At 37.5% G+C, this 26,725-nt stretch overlaps 1 protein-coding gene across 1 annotated transcript; it reads left to right on the top strand.

Annotated features, from left to right (window-relative positions):
* The first annotated feature begins 21,603 nt into the window (after positions 1-21,603).
* Positions 21,604-26,391, top strand: LOC138762927 (probable G-protein coupled receptor 139). Its single transcript, XM_069936437.1, has 2 exons — positions 21,604-21,836; positions 25,502-26,391. The coding sequence occupies exons 1-2, from the start codon at positions 21,770-21,772 to the stop codon at positions 26,389-26,391; spliced, it is 957 nt and encodes a 318-aa protein (XP_069792538.1). The 5' UTR covers positions 21,604-21,769.
* The last annotated feature ends 334 nt before the right edge of the window (positions 26,392-26,725 follow it).

Below are 26,725 nucleotides of genomic sequence, written 5' to 3'. Positions count from 1 at the left end.
AAAAGGAAAAAATTGATATAGCATTTGTCCAAGAAACACACTTAACTGAATTGGAGCACAAGAAATTAAAGAGAGATTGGGTAGGACATGTAACAGCAGCATCATATAATTCAAAAGCAAGAGGAGTGGCTATATTAATTAGTAAAAATGTGCCATTTAAAATAGAAGAGGAAATAATAGATCCAGCAGGGAGATAGGTTATGATAAAATGTCAGATATATTTGGAGTTTTGGAATTTACTTAATGTATATTCACCTAACGAAGAAGATCAAAAGTTTATGCAAGATATATTTTTGAAGGTAGCTAATACGCAAGGGAACATACTAATAGGAGGGGATTTCAACCTGAATTTGGATCCAAATATGGATAAAACGGGGAAAAAAATTAACAGGAAGAACAAAGTAACCAAATTTATAATTAAATCAATGCAAGAAATGAAACTTTTGGATATATGGAGGAAACAAAACCCAAAAGAAAAGGAATACTCATACTACTCGGCTAGACATAAAACATACTCAAGAATAGACCTATTTTTGTTATCAGATAGTATGCAAGATAGAGTAAGAAAAACAGAATATAAAGCGAGAATACTATCGGACCATTCACCCTTAATATTGACAGTAAAGCTAGAGGACATCCCTCCAAGAATGTATAGATGGAGATTAAACCCCATGCTACTTAAAAGACAGGATTTTAGAGAATTTATTGAAAAACAATTAAAAATGTATTTTGAAGTAAATACGGAATCAGTGGAAGATAAGTTTATACTATGGGACGCAATGAAAGCATTCATTAGAGGGCAAATAATAAGCTATGTAACCAAGATGAAGAAGGACTATAATCAGGAAACAGAGCAGTTGGAAAGGGAAATAGTAAACATAGAAAAAAAATTAGCAATGAAGGAAGATACAACTAAAAGAAGAGAATTGGCGGATAAAAAAATAAAATATGAAACATTACAAACATATAAGGTAGAGAAGAATATAATGAAGACAAAACAGAAATATTATGAACTAGGGGAAAAAACGCACAAAATCCTAGCATGGCAGCTTAAGACAGAACAAGCTAAGAAAATGGTATTGGCATCAAGGAAAAAAGACAAACAAATTACATATAATCCAAAAGAAATTAAGGAAAACTTTAGAGAATTCTATGAACAATTATACCGAACTGAAAACAAAGGGAAAGAAGGGAAAATAGAGGAATTTTTGACTAAAATTGAACTACCAAAACTACAAATAGAGGAACAAAATAAATTAAGAGAACCATTTGGAACAGTAGAAATACAAGAGATAATAAAAAAATTACCAAATAATAAGACACCAGGAGAGGATGGATTTCCAATAGAATTCTACAAAACATTTAAAGACTTATTAATACCGCCCCTCCTGGATGTAATCAACCAGATTGATGAAACACAAAGCTTACCTGATTCATGTAAAACAGCAATAATTACAGTAATACTAAAACAAGGGAAAGATCCACTCTTACCAGCATCATATAGACCAATATCTTTGCTAAACACAGACTATAAGATAATAGCTAAACTATTAGCAAACAGATTAGCAGAACAGGTACCGAAAATTGTAAATTTAGACCAAACTGGATTTATCAAAAAAAGACGCACAACAGACAATATTTGTAAATTTATTAACTTAATTCATGCAGTAGAAGGAAATAAAGCACCTGCAGTAGCAGTTGCTTTAGACGCAGAGAAGGCCTTCGACAGAGTAGAATGGAATTATTTGTTCAAAGTATTGCAAAAATTCAGTTTACCGGAGAAGTATATTAATTGGATTAAAGCATTATATAAGGGACCGTTAGCGAAAGTGACAGTAAATGGACATGTATCAAAGCAATTTAACTTAAGCAGGTCAACGCGGCAGGGATGCCCACTATCACCTTTATTGTTTGCGCTAGCTATAGAACCACTAGCAGAATTGATAAGAATAGATAATAATATAAAAGGAATAAAAATAAAAGACAGGGAATATAAAATCAGTCTATTTGCGGATGATGTTATAGTGTACTTAACAGAACCAGAACTATCAAGAAAAGAATTATATAAGAAATTGAAGGAATATGGAGAAGTGTCGGGTTACAAGATAAACGTAAATAAAAGAGAAGCAATGCCTATGAATAATGCGGATTTCTCAAAATTTAAGAAGGAATCTCCATTCAGATGGCAAATGCAGGCAATAAGATACCTAGGTGTACAAATAAACAAAAATCTAGGCCAATTATATAAACTCAATTATAATCCACTAATGAAAAAATTACAGGACGATTTAGAGCATTGGAAAGATCTACCACTAACACTGATAGGAAGGATAAACTGTATTAAAATGAACATTTTTCCAAGGATATTATACTTATTTCAGGCATTGCCAATACAACTGACAGAAAAATTCTTGAAAGAGTTAAAGAAAATAATAAGGAAATTTTTATGGAGAGGGGGGAAACCGAGGATAGCACTAGATAAATTGACAGAATGGTATAAACAAGGAGGCTTACAATTGCCAAACTTTAAAAATTATTATAGAGCCGCACAATTAAGATACCTATCAGATTTTTATCAAACAAGGGAAAAACCAGACTGGACGAGATTAGAATTAGATAAAATAGGGGAAAAGATACCTGAACACATATTATATAAATGGGATGAAAAATTGGTACAACATAGAACTTCTCCAGTATTACATCATCTCCTCAATATTTGGAAGAAGATCCATGTAGAAAGAAATAAAACAAATTATCAATTACCAAAACTAATATTGACGCAAAATAAGCTACTCCCTTTTACAATAGACAACCTTTCCTTTAGAGAATGGGGAAAAAAAGGGATTAAAAGAATAGAAAATTGTTTTTCAGGAAGTAGATTCTTATCCTTTGAACAAATGAGAGATAAGTACAATATAACTGGAGATCTTCTTCTTTGGCTTGGCTTCGCGGACGAAGATTTATGGAGGGGGTAAAAAGTCCACGTCAGCTGCAGGCTCGTTTGTGGCTGACAAGTCCGATGCGGGTCAGGCAGACACGATTGCAGCGGTTGCAAGGGAAAATTGGTTGGTTGGGGTTGGGTGTTGGGTTTTTCCTCCTTTGCCTTTTGTCAGTGAGGTGGGCTCTGCGGTCTTCTTCAAAGGAGGTTGCTGCCCGCCAAACTGTGAGGTGCCAAGATGCACGGTTTGAGGCGTTATCAGCCCACTGGCGGTGGTCAATGTGGCAGGCACCAAGAGATTTCTTTAGGCAGTCCTTGTACCTTTTCTTTGGTGCACCTCTGTCACGGTGGCCAGTGGAGAGCTCGCCATATAACACGATCTTGGGAAGGCGATGGTCCTCCATTCTGGAGACGTGACCCATCCAGCGCAGCTGGATCTTCAGCAGCGTGGACTCGATGCTGTCGACCTCTGCCATCTCGAGTACTTCGACGTTAGGGGTGTAAGCGCTCCAATGGATGTTGAGGATGGAGCGGAGACAACGCTGGTGGAAGCGTTCTAGGAGCCGTAGGTGGTGCCGGTAGAGGACCCATGATTCGGAGCCGAACAGGAGTGTGGGTATGACAACGGCTCTGTATACGCTTATCTTTGTGAGGTTTTTCAGTTGGTTGTTTTTCCAGACTCTTTTGTGTAGTCTTCCAAAGGTGCTATTTGCCTTGGCGAGTCTGTTGTCTATCTCATTGTCGATCCTTGCATCTGATGAAATGGTGCAGCCGAGGATGGAGATACAGCGCTGGCATATTACCAACTGAGATCCTACTTGAAGGATAAATTAGGAAGCAATCTGAGTTTACCAGAGGGAAGTAACCTTGAATATGTGATTACAGATACAATGTTAATCAAAAGATTTATAACAAATATGTATATTAAACTGCAAGAAAAGGAGAATGAGGAAACAAATGGTAAAACTAAACAAAAATGGGAACAAGATTTAAATATAAAGATAAAAAAGGAAACATGGGAGAAATTATGTTCTGGAACGATGAGAAATACAATAAATACGAGGCTACGTATGATACAATATAATTGGTTACACAGACTATACATTACACCGCAAAAGTTAAATAAATGGGACCCAACAGTATCTGATAGATGTTTTCGATGTAAAAAAGAAATGGGAACAACAATTCATGCAATCTGGACATGTGAGAGAGTAGAAAAATTTTGGGATGATCTCAATCAGATATTAAATAAAATAACAGAAAACAATATACCAAAGAATCCAGAGATCTTTCTCCTAAGTAACATAAAAAACAAAGAATTTGGATTTGATTTGGAGGATGCACAAAAAAAATTTGTTAAGATAGCCCTAGCCGTAGCAAAAAAATGTATTATGTCAACCTGGAAATTGGAAGATAATTTGAAAATACAACAATGGTATATAGAAATGAATAAATGTATTCCATTAGAAAAAATAACATATAGTTTAAGAAATAATATTGAAATATTCGAACAAGTATGGGAGCCTTACATTAAATACAATAGCGAAAACCTACCGGGGACAAACATTACCTAAGTTGATGGAAGGAGAAGGAAAGAAAAGAATGGACTCTGTAGAATTTCTGGTGTATTTTTGTTGAATGACAACATTGTCTGACTGAATTAATGCAACCTAGATTGTATACCTAAAATGGATGAGAGGGGGGTGGGGTGGGGGGGTGGCTTGGGAGGAGGGGGGGGGGGGAGAAAAAGTCACTGTAAATGTGTGGAAAAGAAAAAGTGTATATCATGGCTATTGTGATTTATGGTGTGAAAAATAAAAAATTTAAAAAAAACAAAAAAACATAAGAATCCTCCCCCTCCACTTCTGCACCAGATCCCCAGCCCTGCATTCCCATGTTTAATCCTATTATTGTCCTCAATATCAGGGGAACTTGGAGTTATGCAGAAATTAAAACTCTTTTGAGGTACTGCTTTTTAATCTTCCACCTAACTCCCTATATTGAGTCCAGGGCCTCGTTCCTTCTTCTAACTTTATTATTGTTACTAACATTTCAATGAACTCATCTGTTCACCATCTTCATTGAGGTTATTCTGCATCACACAGGTATGTATATTTTTGTCTATGACACCCTGGAGGTGACATATTCTATCTGATCCCCCAAACGATCATGTTTCATTCTACTAGCATTCACCTTGTCTCTGCTACCCCTTGAGCGATTGTGTCACCTACCTGGCTGCTTCTGTCTCCTGGTAAGTTATCCCGTAGCAGTATCGAGAACAATATACATGTTACTGAAAAGAGTAATCACAGTGGAATCCTGTCCTGGCCAAACTTGAACTGGCTAAATAAAAAAGGCAGAAATTTATTCAGCATACTGGACAATGTTTTTTCCATACACTGTAACACTCAGGGATACAAGACTTTGCAGATGCTGGAATCTGAAGCAATAAACAAACTCCTGATGGAACACAGGACCAGCACCATCTGTGGAGAAAATGAACTGATGACTTTTCAGTTCGAGACCCTGCATTTGGACATAGTAACAATTGGAATTTAGCCTCCAGATAAGCACAATATTTGAAATGCATCATATTCATTCACAATAATTGTTCTGTGGGTGAAAAATTGGCATTCCCCTTAAAGAAGTATTTGTGATCTAATTTGAACAAATTGAAATTGGAAACACCTGCTGTGGTGCTGCGTAATTACTCTATTGCCCTCATAAGCTGGCAGCCAGGATGAAATTGTTTAGCATCTGGAAATTGGTAATCTCCAATAATTATTAGAGATATAAGACCTTAGTTTATGCACTTTATTTTCCATAGCACATACACCGATGTAATTAATCAAAAATACCTTAGAAGTCTGCACGGTTCACGAATTATAGACAATAAATGCTTACCATTCTAACAAAACCCAGATGCGACATGTGGCCAAAAGTAATTTAATCAAAATTGTAGAGTATTTTTACTAATTTGAATGAATTCCCTCATGTAACTGATGTCATCACCATTGGGATTTACTTTGGTCTGGTAATCAACTAATTAAAATGCACTTTCATTGTTCAAACACTGCACATTTAAAGGATGATACAACCTCACAATTTTTGTGGAAACCTCTCAACATGTAACTTTTTTTGTATATTTTATTTATAATTCAGAATAAGGGATGCAAACAAAAAATAAAGTACAAATATACATGTTTTATCCCATATAATCGCCCCCTCCCCACCCCCCACTAGCTACCCCAATAAAAAGAAAGAAAGAGTTCAACACTTATAACAATCAACCAGTCACCATGTTTGGTGCAACCCCACCCAAGGGAGAAGAAATAGAAAACGACTACATATTTAAACTCAAATATTTCATATATAGTCTCTACACTTTAACAGAAAGTGAATAATTATTATGTTAAGTATTTGTTATCTTTTCCAGTGGAATACAAGACCTCATTTCCATATGCCACCTTTGAATGCTTAAATCAGTCTCATTTTTCCAGGTTATAGCCAAATATTTTATCGCCACAGCTAATGCTAATGTTAAAAATGGAATTTGAAACTTATCTAATTTTAATTCCAAACTCAATTTCTTAATCTAACCCAATAAAAATACCACAGGATTAAGTGAAAGTTTAAATTTAAATAAACCTTCTAAAATTCCATAATTCTACTCCAAAAAGGTTTCACTGTCTCACACAACCAAACTGAATGTAAAAAAGAACCAACTTGTTTACCACATCGAAAACACAAATCAGAAGAAAAAAACTCACATTTCTTTAACTTCTAGGAGTTAAATAAAGCTGATGTATAAAATTATAATAAACTAGTCTATATCTTACATTCACTAATTTAGTCATACTATATTCACATATAGTCATCCATTCATCCTGAGAAATTGAAACAGATAAATCTTTTTTCCCACTTAATCCTTGCTTTATAAACATCCGGCTTATGCATCTGATACTGCAATAAGGCATATTTCTCTGATATAAATCCCTTTTTGTCTCCTTCAATAAGTAAACTTTCAAATCTAGATCTCCTAGATAACCTTAATATATAACCAAATTTATCTAACAGCAAAGCTCGAACCTGATAATAAGTAAATAACATATTCAAAGAACTTCCATATTTTTCCTTCATTCTTTGAAATGAAATATAATACCCAGCTTCATAACAATCCTGCACCAATTTAATACCTCTCTGTTCCCAAAGTTTCAAGGGTTGATTATTCATTGAAAAGGAAAAAAATGTTTATTCTGATACAAAGAAGTTTTGGCCAAAACTTTGCCTTCAGTCCCTATAATTTCATTTTTCTTATACCATAACTCCATGAAATGCTTCGAGACTGGTAAATGATAACTCTGCAGAAGCTGAGAATTCCATTTATAAATAAAATAATTCCTTCTTTGTTCATTAATCTGAGCCATTTCAATTTCAGCCAAAGATTTGTCCACTTCAGATATTCTATTAATAAATTTTAATTGTGCCTATTAAATTTAATGTTGAAAATGAGGATGTTGCAATCCTCCTAAAACATATTTCCAAGTCAGTTTTTGTAACGACACCCTCACCATTTTACCCTTCCACAGAAAAGTCCTCACTAAGGCATTCAAATCTTTAAGAAAATTTTAAGGAATTCTGCACAGAATCGATTGAAAAAGATATTGTATTTGGGGAAGGATATTCAGTTTTACACAATTCACTCACCCCATCAAAGTTATTGGCAAATAATGCCAAATAATTCAAATCATATAAATGATTATAATTATCATCTACAATTATTCAAGTATTTAATTTTATCAGGATCACCTAAATTTTGCAATCTGCTTATAAGATGAATAATCTGCAGCTGCTAAAGGCATTATTTCACTTTTATCCCAATTAACCTTATAACCTGACAATGTACCATATTGTTCCAATCTCGCATGAAGACACCCCAACCATTGCATAGGGTTCATTAGATATATCAAAACATCATCTGCAAATAAATTTATTTTATACTCTCTCAATGTATAACTTGAAGGAACTGGAATTTTTTCATCTCAGATTTTAAACGAGTCAGGCTGTGTGCATCACAAAAGAACACTCTACATCATTAGAACATTTTGGAAACATTTTACAGTGGCAGTAAAATATATTACATACCACTTCCATTATTGGAATTTCCAGTAAGCATATTTCAGAATATTTGCAAATCTCCATGTTAGCTTGTTCTGAGACATTTTGCGTTGAATTGTTTTGCAGTCAGGTGACTGATATTCCAATTGTTGATTACTGATCATATATTGAATTTCCCATTTTCTTAATTTAACAAATTTACTGTTGTCAGTGCAGGGAATTCTCAAAAACAGGAATGATCTTTTGAGCATGGTGGCCAGGTTTAACATGACATTTTAGAATTGGTCAAGATGTTTTCACAGCTAACAATTTGAGAGAAGCAATTTTTCATCCATTGCCCTTTATGAATAAACAGGTGGATCATTATGTTTTCTGCCCTCAATTGTGAGCATTTGTTCTTCAATTAAACATATTATTATCCACCTTCTTCCCATTGAATTTCAACAGCAGAAGGAACTATTGCATATTTGTCAATGCATACAGAAAGGGACATTGCTTAGTTGAACAAATAACCAATGGTTCCTGTTATAAATTGGCTGAACTTTATCATTATAGCCATTTACTGCAGAGGGTCTCTAACTTTCCATTGCTTACCTACAAAACAGGTCACTTATTCATTTTGTAATTTCATGAACCATTTATTTCATCATTCAAGAAACTGAGGTGTTTCAAAGTCTCAAGAGGTTGTGAATATTCAGTGCTTCCATTTCCCTTCTTTACATTGTTGAGATAAATGATCCCTGCTGAACACATCATCGTGCTTTATCAATGAGATGATCTATGTTATAGCCAAATTCTTTGATTTCAAACACAGTCATGTTTCTAGTTTTTTAAAATTTATAACTTTTTATTTTTCATACTGTGAATTCTAACAATCAAAATAATATACAAATGTTTCTCATTAAATATACACAGTGGCATTTTCTCTCTTTTTTCCTCCCTACCTTAACTCCCCTCTTCCCACCCCCTCCAAAACCAATAAATATTCAACATATAAAATACAATAAAACCATGAAACAATGTCATCACACAATGAAAAATAAACAAGAAAAGCGTGTCATCTACTTTTACACACTGGATCAAGTCATTTTATCTTCTTATCATTTTAGGGAGTGAAGGTCCAAGGGAAGCCCTCTCTGTTATATTCCATGTATGGTTCCCAAATAATGTGACTTTAATTTTTAAATTATATGTTATTTTTTTCCAATGGAATACATTTATTAATTTTGATGTACCATTGCTGTATTCTCAGGCTCTCTTTCATTTTCCAAGTTGGCATTATATATCTTTTTGCGACTGCTAAGGCTATCATAATAATCCATTCTTGCACTTTATCCAATTTGAAGCTTAATTCCTTACTTCTTATATTACTTAGAAGAAAGATCTCTGGATTTTTTGGTATGTTATCTTTTGCGATTTTATTTATTATCTGATTTAGATCTTCCCAAAACATTTTCACTTTCTCACATGCCCAAATTGAATGTACTGCTGTTCCCATTTCCTTCTTACAGCGAAAACATCTATCTGATAATGCTGGATCCCATTCTTTTAACTTTTGAGGTGTGATATATAACCTGTGTAATCAATTATACAGTATTATGCGTAACCTTGTGTTTATTGTATTCTTCATAGTTCCAGAACATTACTTTTCCCATGTTTCATTTTTTACCTTTATGTTTAAATCCTTTTTCCACTTTTGTTTGGGTTTATAGATTATTTCATCATTTTCCTTATCTTGCAGCTTAATGTACATGTTCATTATAAATCTTTTAATTATCATTGTGTCTGTAATCACATATTCAAAGCTGCTTCCTTTTGGTAATCTCAGTCTGTTTCCCAATTAATCCTTTAAACAAGCTTTCAGTTGATGATATGCAAACATTGTACCATGAATTATTCCATATTTGTACTTCAACTGTTCAAATGTTAATAAATTATTTCCCAAAAAACAATTTTCTATTCTTTTGATTCCTTTTCTCTCCCATTCTCTAAAGGAAAGGTTATCTATTGTAAAAGGGATTAGTGGATTTTCCATCAATAGTAATTTTGGTATTTGGTAATTCATTTTTTTCCTATTTAAGTGGATCTTCTTCCATATATTGAGTAAATGATGCAGTACTGGTGAGCTTTTATATTGTACCAGCTTTTCATCCCACTTATTAAGTATATGTTCCGGTCCTTCTCCCCTATTTTATCTAGTTCTATCTTAATCCAGTCTGGCTTTTCCCTTGTCCGGTAAAAATCTGATAAATACCTTAATTGTGCGGCTCTATAATAATTTTTGGTAACTGCAAACCACCTTGGTTATACCTCTCTGTTAATTTATCTAACACTACCCTTGGTTTCCCTCCTTTTCACAAGAATTTCCTTATTATTCCCTTTAGTTCATTGAAGAATTTCACTGTTAAGGGAATCGGTAACGATTGAAATAAGTATTGTATCCTTGGGAAGACATTAATTTTAATGCAATTTATCCTTCCTATCAATGTTAGCAGTAATTCTTTTCAATATTCTAAGTCTTCCTGCAATTTCTTTAAGAGTGGCTGATTATTTAATTTGTACAGATGGCTTAAGTTATCATCTAACCTAATACCTAGGTATCAGATTGCTTGTGTTTGCCATTCAAATGGTGATTCTTTTTAAAATTCTGTATAATCCGCATTACTCATTGGCATCACTTCACTTTTATTTGTGTTGATCTTGTACCCCGATATTTCTCCATACTCCTTCAATTTTTTACATAATTCTTTTATTGATATTTTTGGTTCTGTTAAGTATACTATGATATCAGCTGTAAATAAACTGATTTTATACTCCTCCTTTATTTTTATCCCAATTATTTTATTTTCTGTTCTTATCAGTTCTGCCAATGGTTCTATTGCTAAAGTGAACAGTGAGGTGGATAATGGACATCCCTATCTAGTTGACCTACTTTTCAATTGGTTTGATACATATCCATTTATTGTTACCTTCGCCAATGGTCCATTATATAATGCTTTAATCCAATTAATATATTTGTCTGGTAGATTGAACCTCTGTAATACTTTAAATAAATAATTCCATTCTACCCTGTCAAAAGCTTTTTCTGCATCTAAAGCAACAGTCACTGTTGGCTTCTTATTTCCTTGAACTGCATGAATTAGATTAATAAGTTTACAGACATTATCTGCTGTTTGTCTTTTCTTAATAAATCCAGTTTGATCTTGAACTCTTTTTGGTACACAATTGACCAATCTGTATGCTAATAAGTTTGCTATTATCTTATAATCTGAATTAAGTAGAGATATTGTTCTATATGATGCTGGTGTTAGTGGATCCTTTCCCATCTTTGGTATTACTGTAATTATTGATGTCTTACATGAATCTGGTGAGTTTTGTGTTTCTTCTATTTGGTTCATTACTTCCAGGAGAAGAGGAATTAATAACTCTTTAAATGTTTTATAGAATTCTATGTGAATCCATCCTCTTCAGGCATTTTATTGTTCGACAGCTTTTTTAATATATCCTGTATTTCCTCTATTTCAAATGGTTTTTATCAGTTTGTTTTGTTCCCCTTCTTGCAATTTCGGCAGTTCAATTTTAGCTAAAGTTCTTCTATTTTATCATCTTTCCCCTCATTCTCAGTTTGGTATAATTGTTCATAAAATTCCTTAAAGTTCTCATTAATCTCTATTGGATCATAAGTAATTTGTTTGTCCTTTTTCCTTGATGCCATCTATATGTTCTTTGTGGGATGTCCTCCAGTTCTATTGCTAATAACAGGGGTGAATGATCACATAGTAATCTAGCTTTATATTCAGTTTTCCTAACTCTCCCTTGAATATGGGCTGACAACAAAAACATATCAATCCTTGAGTATGTTTTATGCCTACTTGAATAATATGAGTATTCCTTCTCTCTTGGGTGCTGCCTTCTCCATATATCCATAAGTTTCATTTCCTGCATTGATTTAACCATAAAAGTGGCCACTTTATTCTTTTTGATTGTCTTCTGTTCAGTTATATACAACATTGGATCCAAATTAAGGTTAAAATCCCCTCTTATCAATATATTTCCTTGTGTATCTACAATCTTCAAAAGAAGATCTTGCATAAACTTTTGATCCTCTTCATTAGGTGCATATATATTGAGCAAATTCCAAAATTCTGAATATATCTGACACTTTATCATTACATACCTCCCTGCTGGATCTATTATTTCCTCCTCTATTTTGATTGGTACATTTTTATTGATTAATATAGCTACACCTCTTGCTTTTGAATTATATGATGCTGTCACTCCCTGCCCTACCCAGTCTCTCTTTAATTTGTTATGTTACATTTCAGTTAGATGCGTTTCCTCCACAAATGCTATATCTATTTTTTCTTTTTTCAGTAAATTTAATAGCCTCTTCCATTTAATTTGATTATGTATTCCATTAATGTTTATAGTCATATAGTTCAACATGGTGATCTTATATCCTGTTTACACCTCATTTCCGCTTCCTCACCACCACCATCCCGCTTTTCCTTATTTTCATCTCTCAGTTTTCCCTTTTTAAACTCATTGTATGACAACACATTTAAAACATAAAATACTCAAACAACTCCCACATCCAATATTACCTTAACCCCAAATACCCCACCCCTACTCTCTGAGTTGCCCCTTATGCCTTGCCGGGCAACCACAACTCCCCTTTTCATTTGGATTGCGAACCTGCTCACAAGCGGCAACTGATTTTATAGTGACAGTTATTCTCTCCCCCCAACTCCCCAGAAAACACTTTTTTTACACATATAACAATGTTCTCCCATTTTCCCCCTTACTTCCTTTTTTCCCTTCTCTTTTCCTTCTTTAGTTCTTTACATAAACATTATTTTTACATCTTTATATTATCACCATTCTTTATTCTCTCCTTCTTTCCTGCAAGCGTTCTGCAAATTCTTGTGCCTCCTCCGGATCCAAGAATAGTCTGTTTTCCTCCCCAGGGATAAATAGTTTAAGTACAGCTGGATGTCTTATCATGAATTTATAACCTTTTTTCCATAAAATTGTTTTTGCTGTATTAAACTCCTTCCTCCTCTTTAAGAGTTCAAAACTTATGTCTGGGTAAAAGAATAAACTACAATGGTTTATTGTCTTCTCTCATTTTATTCCTTGCCTGTTCCAGTATATTTTCTCTTGTATATTTCAAAAATTTTACTAAAATGGATCTTGGTTTTAGATGTGTCTGTGGTTTCAGAGCTCGTGGTCTGTGTGCCCTTTCTATTTCCCATTCCCTCCTGCATTTCTGTCATTCCCAGGACCTTTGGGATACATTCTTTTATAAATTACTTCATATCTGTGCCTTCTTCATCTTCCTTTAGGCCCACTATTTTGATGTTGTTTTGCCATCTATTATTTTCCAACATATCAATTTTCTGAGCTAACAACTCTTGTGTCTCTTTAATTTTTTTTATTCACTTTCTTCCAATTTCCCTCTTAAGTCGTTTACTTCCATTTCTACAACCGGTTTTCATTCTTCCACATTTTCTACTCTTTTCCCTATTTCTGTCATGACTAGCTCTAACCTTTTCATTTTTTCTGTTCTTTTCATTTTAAAAAAAAATTGCACTAAATTCTAATGACAACCATTCTTTTAGTGCTCTCATTTGTTCTTGAAAAAAGCTTCATCTATATTCTGTCCATCTGTTTTTCCTTCTATTTCTCTGTGAAGATCTTGATCTTCTTCTTCCTCTTCTTCTGTGCCTGTACCTGTGTTTGTGTCTTCTTCTTCTCTTCTTTGTATCTGTATCTTTTCTGACTTTCCTGATGAGTTGCTTGTCTCACTTTGTTGAGCCTCTTCTTGCTTGGCCTCTTGCTGTTGGTCCTCTTCTGAGATGCTCATCTGTTGAGCCTCCTGCTGCTGTTCTTCTTTCCTTTCACTCTCTCTCCTGCTGCTTTCATCTTCTTCCAGCTGAGAGCCCTGGTGTCGGGCATCCCTCAGCTGGTTGTGCTGTGGTTGCCTGCTCCTCGACTGAGCCCCCCTCCCGTCAGTGTTTTCCTTCTCCTTTGTTTGGCTCAGAGTGGCATTTTTGCAGTCCATCAGTCAGGGAGTCGCAACTCTGCGGGGCCGTAACCAACCTCAGAGATCAGGCGCTCTTCTCCATCATGGCTCCCTGTTTCTTCGTGCAGGTAAGGCCTTCTCCTTTATTTTCTGGCGTCTTTTTTTTTCCATTGTTTTAACTTTTTCCTTCTTGGGTGCCATTTTCTTTCTTTTCTCTACAACTTTATCTTTTATTTCTTATATTTTATATTTATTGAACTTTGTATTTTCTTCACTTTTTTTCTTTTTTCTGGAGAGGGCTGGTATTACCCTACCAGTCACTACTCCATCATGTGACTCCTCGGTCATGTTTCTAGTTCAAGCTCCGTTTGTCTCCTCTTTAATTTTAAGGTCTTCAGTTGACAACAATTACATTGTGAAAGCTGATTTCAGAACTTGCATGGCAACAAAAAGCATACACCAATTAATAAAAAGAACTGAAATCGTTGGAAGTACTCAAATGTTCAGCCAGGAACTGTGGAGAGAACACATTTAGTGTTTAACATTAATGTTTTATTAGTATATTGACTCGTTAACTATTGTTTGTGATTATCACATTTGTTCATAACCTTGTTAATGGGTTCAAGCCTGAAATGTTGGTTATGTATCTTCATCTTTGCTACATTAAGTGCAATGTTTGACCTGCATTGTATTTTTTACATCAATCACAGTGTCTGCAGACCTTTGTATTTTACTCCAACCACACATGAAGCTACTTAACAAGATAAGAGTCCACGGTACAACAGGAAGCATACTAGCATGATTAGGGCATTGGCTGATTGGCAGGAAGCAGAATTGAAATAAAAGGATCATATTCAGATTGGCTGCCAGTTGCTAGCGGTGTTCCACAGGGATTGGCGTTGGGGCTGCTTCTTTTTATCTTGTATATTAATGATCTGAATTATGGAATGAAAGGCTTTGTGGCCACATTTTCAGATGATACAAAGGTAGGCAGAGGAATAGATAGTGTGGAGGAAATGCAGAGGTGGCAGAAGGACTTACAAAGATCAGGAGTATGGGAGAGAAGTGACAAATGAAATATTTATGTTAGAAAGTGTGTGGTCATGCAGGTTGGTAGTAAAGATAAATGGGCAGACTATATTTTTAATGGGAAGAAAATTGAAAATAACCAGATGCAAAGGGACCAGGGAGTTCTCTTGGAGGATAGCCTGAAGGTAAACTTGTATGTTGAGAAGGCGGCAAAGAAGGCAAATGCAATGCTGGCTTACATTTAAAGAGCAATAGAATATAAGAGCAGGGAAGTGATCTTGAGACTTTATAAGACAGTGATGAGACCTCAGTTGTGCAGTTTTGGGCTCCTCATTTACAAAAAGATGTGCTGAGGTTGGAGAGGATCCAAAGGAGGTTCACTGGGATGATTCGGAAAATGAAAGGATTATGTGGAGCACTTGACTGCTCTTGGCCTGATTCATTGGAATTTAGGAGAATGAGAGGGGATTTCATTGAAACATTTTGAATGTTGAAAGGAATGGAATGCAGAAAGGCTGTTTCCTATGGTGGGAGAGTCTAGGACAAAAGGGAAAAACAAGGATTGAAGGGCCTCCACTTAAAACAGAAATGCTTAGGACCTTCGGCCAGAGGGAATTTGCAGAGAATTTGTTGGCACAAGCGGTTCTGGAGACCACATCATTGGGTGCAAGACTGAGATTGACAGGCCATCAAAGGTTATTGGGAGATGTCAGGGCGCCGAGTGGGAAAATGGATCAGCTCGTGATTGAATGGCAGGGGAGAATGGATGGGCTGAATAGTTGATTTATGCTCCTCAGTCTTGTGGTCATAAGGCCTTCTTTTCTCACAAATTTTCATCATTCACTACATTGATTTTCCTTTAATTTTTCTATATGGGCATTGTGCGTCTTAGACAAGAAGTGTTTCCTTCTTGAAATGACCACATGCTCTGCTTGTGTTTAGAAGTCAGCATCATTGAGAAGCTTGGCTTCAACAGAATCTGTTGCAAGCATTGAAAACGCATCAGGGTGTGGTGTCTGTAAAATCATGAGGTGAAAGAACCACCTAAAATCTTGAATGCGGAGGTCCAGGCATTTCTCATAGCTGGTGATGCTGTCTCCAGGACTGGAGACAAAATGGCACTATCAGCAAGGGCTAAACTCTCCAGTGCAACCCAGAAGGCAAAGCATGGGTAAGCACAGAAGATCCAAAGACAGCTGTGTGACCCCGGTAAGATGAAATACATGTGGCAAGGGATCAATACCTTAACAGATCACAAAACAACCTTGCAAGTTAAAGACACACCTCCTTCTGAACAGATGGAATATCTTCTATGCATGGTTCAAGGAGAAGAACAGGCTGACGCCAAAAATGCTCTGTGTCCCATTATGAATGGAGTCCTTGTAAGGCCGCAACTGAACTGAAGATAACCCATGCAAGGCAGTGGGACCAGATAACTGTGCAGATCAGCCTTACGGATATCTTCAACGTGTCACTGGAGGTCCGTCGTCCCCACCGGTTTCAAGACTGCCACCAAAAACCCATTATCAAAGATGGTGACAGTAATAGGCCTCAATAACTACTGCCCCGTCGAATTGACCTCCATCATTATAAAAGTTTCGATGGCCTGGTGATGGAATGCATCAAAGTGCCCCTCCCAGAGTCGCTGGACCCATTTCAACTCCTCAGCACCTCCTCTGAAACATTTTTAAAACTGGCTTCCACTGTTTCAATGCAAGCACCGTCAAACCATTCAAGTCCTCGAAAATACGTTGTAATCGTACTATAATACTTATCCTCATAGTTCCAATACATCAGTACATTGCAATGATCTACATTTCCACAGATATTCTTGAAGAGAGAGAGAGAGAGAGAGAGAGAGAGAGAGGAGGGGGAGAGAGAGAGAGAGAGAGAGAGGAGGGGGAGGGAGAGAGAGAGAGAGAGAGAGAGAGAGAGAGAGAGAGAGAGAGAGAGAGCCAGGATGACACCTTGAAAGCAGCAGAGTGGGTTGCTCACGTTTCGAAATAAAAACTGAAAAACAAACTCTTACCGCACTGAAAGGAATTAGCGATTTTACGATCTCGCATTGAAATCGACGAAACAGCCCCACGACAAGCAAGTAATAACAATTCTGAAACTGACGCGCTTTAAATCCGTTTTAATTCATTAATATTCATACCCCCTGCTGTCTCCACACTCCCCCCGCGAATCTGAGGGACGAAAACGTGGTCGCCCGGGAGTACACCGCCACCCCAGTATTTTTTTCGAAAATGATCTCTGGTGAATAAAATTGAAGATCAAAGGATAATAAGACTGTGCGAGAAGTAGTTAAGAACTGCTAGGTACTCTTGATTCACAGAGACATGGCTTATCTCAACTCTAAAGATTCGGTCCATTATGCATGGCTCGGACGGTGTGCGGAGTTAAAGGGCGAGGCGGCGGTGTCAGCATCATGGGTTACTCTCTCTGGTCTTCCGGCCTAGCGATCCGATCCAATTTCTGCTACGCTTATCTGGAACGTCTAGCCCTGAAATTCTAAACCTTCAATCTCCCGAGGGAATTCACGCCAGCTTTCCTGATTGCAGAACCACATTTCCCCTCTCCATACGTCAAAACTGACCCTTGATCCTGAAGACTATACAGTCACCACTGAGGACGTCTATGGGCTAGTTAAAGGAGGCCCTTCCATGCTACCTCCTGCATCAACATGGGATGAACACTCCAGAGCATCGGTCCATTCCGCGTCAGTAGACACTCAGACCAACTGGTTAGTCTTCCCGTTACAATATTCAGCAAAAAACTGAAAAACGATGATCAAGCAGAGAAGACTACGCATAGCTACACTGGGGAAGCAGAAGTCGGATTGGAGGCTGTCTGGAATCAGTAGTCTGGGCCACGTTGAACGACTCGGTGGCGAATCTGCTTGAATATGCCACAGCTGTTACCAAATTCATTGAAAAATGCGTTGCTCCAATGAAGTTATCCGTGGGCCTAGAGATCCACAACTTCCCGAAGTCAAGATCCGTGCGTTCGCGTCATGCAATTTGGAGACATTCAGGAAGACCGGGTATAATTCTGGGGGAATTACCGAAGCAAAATTACAATTCCGTACGGTGCTGGAGGCACGGATGGAGGTGAAGCAGTTGTGCCAGGTTTGCATTGTATAACAACCCGAGACGGTGAAACCAAGTACCGTTAAAACCCGCGAAAGATCCCTTCCCGTCAAGCTCAACGCCTGGACACTTGCGTGGAAAAGGAAAGCATGGTGCACCCTCATTAGACCATAGCGACTTTGTTCTCCGCTGACGCAAAAATATTTTCAAGAGGGAGAATCCTGGGACATCATTTGGCCTTCAATGTGTACCTAACCTTCATGACCAAACATTTCCAGTCTTGAACTGCTCCCCCCTTGTTTCAAAAGAGCATTCGTCATGCCAGTACTCAAGAAGAATAAGGTTCCCTTCATCATCGACCACTGATTATCTGATTACCGTGATGAAATGCTTTAAGAAATTTTGATATAGAGAATCGACTCCTGCCTCAGGAGGACCCGGGAAAAACACAGAGGAATTCAGCAGGTCTTAGCAGTGCCCATGGGCCGTAAAAGTGTATTACCGTCGTTTCGGGCCTGAGTTCCTCCAGCATTTCTGTGTTTCTGCAGACCTTAGTGTTTCACTCGATTCACAAGGACTCGGACCCACTTCAATTCGCCTACCGTCTCAAAAAGTCCGCAGCGGATGACATCTCTTTTGCACTCCATTTTGCTTTCGATTATCTATACCACATAAACATCTAGATCAGAATGAAGTTCATTGACTACAGTTCGGCATTCAACACCATCACACCAACTAAACGAACAGTAAATTCAGGGTTCTGCAGGGTTGAGGATCTCTGCAGCCTAAACGTAAAAGAGGACTGGCAGCATGACTCCTTCTCGCTGAACAGTGACAGGGCGGAACAAGACTGCTTAAACCACTGAACTGGTCCCGCTGCAGCCACAAATGCATATCGAAGTTTTCTTCCAATGCCACTCATAAATTCGCTGACAACCGGAATTGTTGGCCGGATAACGGGAAACAATGAGTCACAAGACAGAATGGAGTTCACGAATCTGATTATCCGGTGCCAGGGCAACAATCCTATTCTCAAATTCAGCAAGCCCAAGTAGTTTATTGTGAACATTTGGAAAGGAGGCCTGTCTTCATCAGGGAGACAGCAGTGAAGAAAGCTTGCTGATCCAACGAGCTATGCATCGACATTTCGGAAGATATCACATGGTATCACACGGAGAGAAGTCTGCATAAGGCTCACCAACGCCTCTACTTTCTAAGAAGTCCGGGGAGATTTGGCGTGTCTAATATTCTGTCAAACCTCTACAGCCATATTGAAATATATAAGATGTTGCCAGGACTTGAAGAGCTGAGTTGTACAGGAATAGTGAACAGTTTGGACGTCCGAGAATGGGGGAAGTTTGATAGAGGTATACACATTTTTGAGGGGTATAGAAAGGGTCAATTCAAACACTTATTTCCCACTGAGGTTGGGTGAGACGCGTTAAAGGTGAAACGTGAAAAGTTTGAGGGGAACTTCACGCAGACGACGGTGAGAATGGATGGAATTTGCATGGAGGACTATCACCCGTGTGCAGGTTGCTGGGAGTAGGTGTAATAAATCTTTTGGCACAGACTAGATGGGCAGTTTCTGCGCTGCAGTGGCCTATGGTTCCATGGTACTGAGGAAGTATATCGATGTTTACATCACATCTTGATTTGGAAACTAAATCTACCCACTTTTCTCACCGATTGCCTATCAATTGAAGACATCTCTGTGAAGCGCGGCTTCAAAAAGCCATCAATGTCATCATGTCATAAACGATCTCACCTCTGCGCCACCTTCACGTAAAAGGTATAGGTACCTGAATTCCGGTACCTATAGGTTCAAGAAAAGTTTTAAACCACAACTTCCAGGCTCTTGAACCTTCAAGTGCTACCTTAATCATAACCAATCTGTGATAGTCAATGTCATTTTTTGGACGTAAATGGAAAATTTTGTTTCTCTTTTTTAAAAATAATTAGTAGCCTTTTTACTCTCATCTAATTTATATTTATACTTACTTTCATCATATATTGAAGTACCTCTGTGGCTGAGCATTCCAAATTCATATCCAAATATTAAGAGATTCCTGTCAAATTTTGTATATAAAAATTCTTCTCGATTCTTTTGAACACATTCCAAATTCGTGAAGAATGAATTGTGTTAGCCGCTGTACACTCCCTTTTCACCTGGAAATACCCTATCAATTAAAGACTCTCGTGGTGACAGACAAGTTATTCAAAGTAGTTTCAATAGTTATTCTTAATCCGTTGAGTTTATTTTATCAGATCCAAACGTTACCGGCGAGAGCCTGTAATGGTGTCAAATACTGTTTTATTGATCAGCGCGCTACATTCCTGAAATATTGGGTTATGTTATGGTGGCCTTTTGATTTGTTTATTGGAGGAGCGCCTAATATAAGTGTGCTGTTCATTCATTAAAAAAAGTAATGCAAGAATCTTGTTATATTCCAAAACCTAGAATTCGTGCATTCGAACAAGGTTTTGCAGCTGGATTAGTTTCAGCGAGAGACATGGGAGATGTTTTCTATTTTCAATTGAAATTGAAAAGGTTTGTTATCTTCGATAATTAAATCGATTTGGTAGCCAGTGTTAAAATTGAGGCAGGGAACATTTTTGTGTTGCATTTTAATTTATGCATTCCCTCGGTTTTGGGAAATTTTGTGAACGAGAGAGACTGTATTAGTTTGTTCTCAAATTTAGGAATTCCCTTTTAATTATTCTACTCGAGGGGCTGCATTATTCCTGACGACATTATCAGATAACGCGATGGTACTGGGTCGCAAGTTTGGTTCAATTGATTGTTTTGCATTTGCAACAAGTATACAGATAACTGGCGATTACTGGTGATATTGAAATGGTTTTCTTTGTAGGCGTGACATCAGAGATTTCTTCCAGTCACCCAGCATGAATGAGACCAGGTTCGTGGTAAAGTTCCTAATCCTGCACTAATTCAAATTTATTCTCTTAATTTTCTCGCATTCTCACCCCCTGCAAATTCTAGAGGCAGTGAGTAAACCAGGAACCACTCAGATAAGATAATTAAATTAATTATCTACCGTAAACAGAGGAAAGAGATGCGTTTGTCCATTTTAAGATTCACCGAGACCACAGCTGTGCATTGGTTTGAATGTCCAATTTTACAATGTATGGCCAACAATACTTACATTAATTTCATTATGAACTGTTATTGACACAACCCATATTTATGCGTATCGTTTCTGAATTGCCTCAATGAGAAAGGAGTAGACCTTTTTCCACTATATTGTCGCTCAGCTCTAACTTAGAATTTTATTTCCACAAAGACAAGACAAAAATCTACACATTTCATTGACGAATATTCCAAAATGTTGTGAATTCTTTTTACAAATTTCCAGTTCAATTTAGGTATAACGGTGTGCCAGCAAGATGTCGCAATATGTTTATTCAACATTTTACAAATAAATCGAGCGATGCTCCAAATCCCAGTGGAGAACATCCTCTGCAGAAATATTAACTTCAAGGATTGCATCAAGAGCGAGCTTCACGAAGAGTCATTGCCCATAGTCCGAAACAAAGCGTTCAAATATGTTCGAAACAATCAACAGTGTCAAGAAAATATACTTTATGATCCTTGCCATCATTGGTGTTCCTGGTAAGTGACAATAAAATGCTCGATCCCAGAATAATCACATAGAATAGATGAGCAATCATTTGCAATCGTTTATTCTCTGCAGGCAGATAGAGATAGATAGAGACAGACAGAGACAGATAACAAGTTATAGGCGAATTCAAGTCACATCAACGTTTGAAAGGCTATGTGGGATATTTTACGAAAGAACTGGTAAACAGGACAGTTAGAATTGATGGTGTGACTTCGGAGAACCAAAACTATTTTATCGAAAGAAAAATTTGTTTGTTAAACCAGGGAGTAGGTATTTCGACATTGTATTCATAATTATAAATAAGAGGGCGGTAGCAGTTAACTGGATGGTGCGTTTTGTACATTTTCGGAAGGCTTTCTGAAAGGTATTTATAACCATTTTTAATCGCGGGCAACATGCTATCGTCGATTAAGATAATTATATTTTAAATAATTCTTTTCTCGTTTGATACAACCATTAATGCGGTTTCGTTGTGAGTGTTGCAGAAACCCATTTCCTCATAATCTCTCTCGTTAATATTTACGACTGACAAAAGTGCCACCTACATCATGGTTTCTGACTATGCAGAGTTGCCTCACAGTCTGTTTTTCGGGGAGAATGCTCAGAGGCTTCTAAGCAGATGGGCAGATGAATGAATGCCGGAATAAGACAAGTAGAATATAAAGTGGAAAACGAAGAAAGTTGTTTGATAGAAAAGCAAATACAATGGCGGACTAATTTGATCGGCGCAGAAGTTACTATTCATGGGTTCAAGTTATTCCCGTGATGCATTACTGATAAAAATATTGTGTGATCTGTCGGACTCTGGCTTTACCTTACTCTTAATTTAGTCTATGTGTAGTCTGAGTCCAGCGTGTTCTTTGAATGAAGTGATAGGAGAAGGTATTCGGTTCAACAGTCAGTTTATTACACAGCACAAGAATAAAACTTAACAGAGCTCTGGGTCAGTCATTAGTTCATAGGTCACCTGCACAGTGAGCTATTCCCCAAGACTGACCCCTATTGTCCAGTTGGCTCAGTTTATATAGATCAACCCAGAACAAAAGTTGTCTTCCTTTGCTAGATTTTTTTGCATAAGGGTTATCACAAGTCATCTCCTGTTTTGCAGATATCTGGGGTGTAGCACTCCCATCTTAATCCTCCAGGCCAGACTATCCTGTTGTTTTGATCAGAAATTAATTCATCCCCAGATATTTCTAATCACCATTCTGTTCCTGTCTGGCCAATTTCTGCTGTTCTCTTTAACACCTCCTCATGCCTTAATCTTCCTCCTAGACTGGTTTTCCATTCACTTAGTTTCTTGCAGGCCATTCTTTGTTCTGGTCTGCCCTGTGTCTCCTGTGCTACCCACCACCTCCTCAGTTTGAGCATTCCTCCTAAATCGTTTTATGCATTTCCTCTCCCTGTATTTGGGAGCAGACAATTTTGCTCAGCCAACTTTGCTCCATGCTGTGATTGCCACTTAATCACATTCCTCTTTTTCCCTGAACCATGCAGTAAACATAAAATTATTAATTAATCATTTCTTTCATAATGTTTTAACCCCTAGATTCCAACAGATCACAGTAAGCGACTGGAATGACAACATGCACGTTTGTCTTTATTGACGAGATTTGGGACCAAGAGTACTGAAAATATATTGGTGGCCTAAGGTGACGCCAAGTGAAATATTGCAATCGGGTTTAAGGACTGATACATATTGTATCGAAGTTTCAACACATTGATTGTTCGACTTTTGAGATATTATTAATCAAGGTTGCTCTTTGATTTATTGAGATTGAAGGAAGTATATTCATTGAAACCTTTAATTCTGCCCGGATTTGAAAAGTCAGACGTAGAAGATATTTTTTTTTCCCTTGAATTGAGGTGTCCAGGAACGTGACAGCGAAGATGAAACATTACCTTAGAGAAGGAATCGTTGGAATTATTGACCGAAGGGTTATAGTGCTGTTTGGCTGTTGAATTAATTCAAAGCAGAAACCAATGGATTTTATTGGACATCAGAGGAATGGATATGAGCCGAGTAACAGAACAATTTTCATGCAACATTGCTTTGTAATGTCAGAGAAGGCAGGAGACGACTGGCTCCTTGCTGCAAATTCTCGTTACTTATTAGCCCATTTTCGATTGTTGTCGAGTTCCTACATATTCCTACTCTTTCTTTGGCTTGGCTTCGCGGACGAAGATTTATGGAGGGGGTAAAAAGTCCACGTCAGCTGCAGGCTCGTTTGTGGCTGACAAGTCCGATGCGGGACAGGCAGACACGATTGCAGCGGTTGCAGGGGAAAATTGGTTGGTTGGGGTTGGGTGTTGGGTTTTTCCTCCTTTGCCTTTTGTCAGTGAGGTGGGCTCTACTAGGTGTTTGCGAATGGATGTAATTTCTTTGCAATAATCAGCGAATACTTGGAGCAATGGCTTCCAGTGCAGGCAATTTGATGAAGCACTGGAATAAACCCAGAGAAATGACGCTGCAAAATGAACCGGAAGCGTTGAAAATATTGACCACCAACATTGAAAAGTATTGTGATAGGCAAGATGTCAGCTGTTTGAATTTTACTTCATGTTGCAATTTCACCCTGACTTTTTGCTCTCTATTAAAAAAAAATCAAAAGCTGGATCTTTCATTTGTTTTGCATTTTTTTGGCTTTCCACTACTCTTCAATTACATTTTGATGAAACCTTTATTTCATTGCCTGATTCATGTGAATATTTCTCAAAAACGTTTAAATTTAATCCAAGCTACTGTCGAGGAGAAATAACTACGAGGACGGAGCTTCAGCGTCAACTTCAGGAGACTTTATTAGAATGAAATATCTCGGAGAACAGTCCCTGTAACAGCCAGGGCTCAGCTCTGAACTACACAGTCGCACAGCTCGAATTTATACAAACAAGTTAGTTTGTAAAGTCATCAGAATGGGTTCCAATGATATGAAGGAGTTGATCACATCCCGGGAAGTGAAGGGTGTTCAAAGAACATAGTGTGGTTAAAGTATTTATTAGAAAACAAAGTTATCTAAAGATATTCTTTAGCAGACTTAAATGTTATCGGGAGTTATTCTTTAGCAGACTTGCGCATTGTTAAGGTCAATTCAGCTGTTGACCATTTTTTTTCCACAGCTACAAATTACCCCAATATCCAGTACCATTCTTCCACCGTCTTAATCACGAGTGCTGTAGTTCTCAGTCTCTGCTTGTAAGCCGGAAGTAAAAGTACCGCCAGGTGATCAGATTTGGCGAAGTGCGGGCGTCGGATGGCTAAGCAGGAGTTCTTCATGGTGGTCTTGTAACTCATTCAGCTCGATAACCCGTTAACGATCCACACAACAGTAACAGTGTTTTTTTTAAATCTAGTGCCAGGATAGTTTTTGCTTTTCTGTACCAGGATCGATGCCACAACTTCAAAATACGATGTCTGCGAAACCACTTTTAGACCCCCAAAAAGTTAATATTTCCCTGCCTTGTTGGAGCACGAGCAGAACCTACAAATTTCCATCCAATTTCTCGGTTGAATGTTATTTTCCCCCTTTCCTTTAATCCCCTGTTTGAATTCTGTTGGAATAGCCACCATTGACAAGCCTTTGGAGAGTTACCCTAATTAGCATGCAGTGTTAGATATGGAAACTAACAAAGACTTTTCCTTTTCTATATTTTGCAGTGAATTTAGTGGCGATTGTGATCTTGTCCCGGAGTAAATGTGGGCTCTCCACTTGTACCACATGCTACCTGGTAGCGATGGCAGTGGCGGACCTGCTGACCATTATTACTGCTGTCATTTTGTGGAGGATCGTTGATTATTACTTTATAAGGAACTTCTTGGACATCACGCCTGTCTGCAGTGCTCTATACGCCCTGAGTTGTGCAGCCACAGACTGCTCTGTCTGGTTCACTGTCACTTTCACCTTCGACCGATTTGTCGCCATTTGTTGTCAGAAACTGAAAGCAAACTATTGCACTGGAAAAACAGCGATTATAATTCTAGGAACAATCACAATTCTGATATGCGTAAAAAATGTGCCATTTTACTTTACGCTAGAGCCCTGGGTGACAATCGACAATGTGCCGCGGGGTTGCAAGGATAAAAAAAATATTTTCCTTGAACCAGGATGGATGGGGTTTGAGTGGTTCGATGCGATTCTTTGTCCATTGCTCCCATTTGGTTTAATTTTATTGCTCAACGCACTGACAGTGAGATACATTTTAGCAGTGAGTCGAGTCCGTAAGGGGCTGAGAAACCAGAATCGCCGTGACCCAGAAACGGAAAGTAGACGAAGATCAGTGATCTTGCTCTTTACCTTGTCCGGCAGCTTCATACTGTTATGGATGGTATATGTGACAGATTTCTTGTACTATATCATAGCAGGAATAGATCCAATTAATTATACTCCATCCAAATATGTATCGGAAGAAGTCGGATTTATACTGCTCAACTTAAGTTGTTGCACAAACACATTCATTTATGCGATAACCCAGTCAAAGTTCAGAGAACAGTTCAAGACTGCGGTGAAATACCCTGTAAATTCAATCATTCGACTAATGAATAAATAAACCAGTTGAATGAATCTCCAGTCTTTGATCGACTTCGTTTGTTACTGTTTCAAATTTCTCCTTTATATTGCTGTCACTGGGTTGAGGGGAAAGACTTCACTTTGATTATATTGAAGTAGAAGTCTCTAGTCTAAAGCATGGAATCGCTGCCACAACCCTGAACAGAGGTTCCACATTAAAGAAGTTGGATCTAATGTTGTGCGAATATTCTTTAGCACCTCAGAATAACGACGAATCTCCAATAATCAATTCAGACACACAAAAACTTCAAGCAAAAAAGAATCTCACTCAGAGAAATCACTTTTTATTCATAAAGAATTCTCGAACCAAAAAG

Source organism: Narcine bancroftii, chromosome 5 (assembly GCF_036971445.1).
Source record: "Narcine bancroftii isolate sNarBan1 chromosome 5, sNarBan1.hap1, whole genome shotgun sequence".
NCBI classification, from domain to species: Eukaryota; Metazoa; Chordata; class Chondrichthyes; order Torpediniformes; family Narcinidae; genus Narcine; species Narcine bancroftii.
This window is presented reverse-complemented; position numbering and strand designations above follow the sequence as displayed.

Excerpts from the sequence above, each read along its gene's own strand:
- LOC138762927 (XM_069936437.1), top strand. The coding sequence starts at position 21,770 with ATGTTCGAAACAATCAACAGTGTCAAGAAAATATACTTTATGATCCTT. Across the intron at positions 21,837-25,501 it reads TGCCATCATTGGTGTTCCTG|TGAATTTAGTGGCGATTGTG; the intron begins GTAAGTGACAAT and ends TATATTTTGCAG.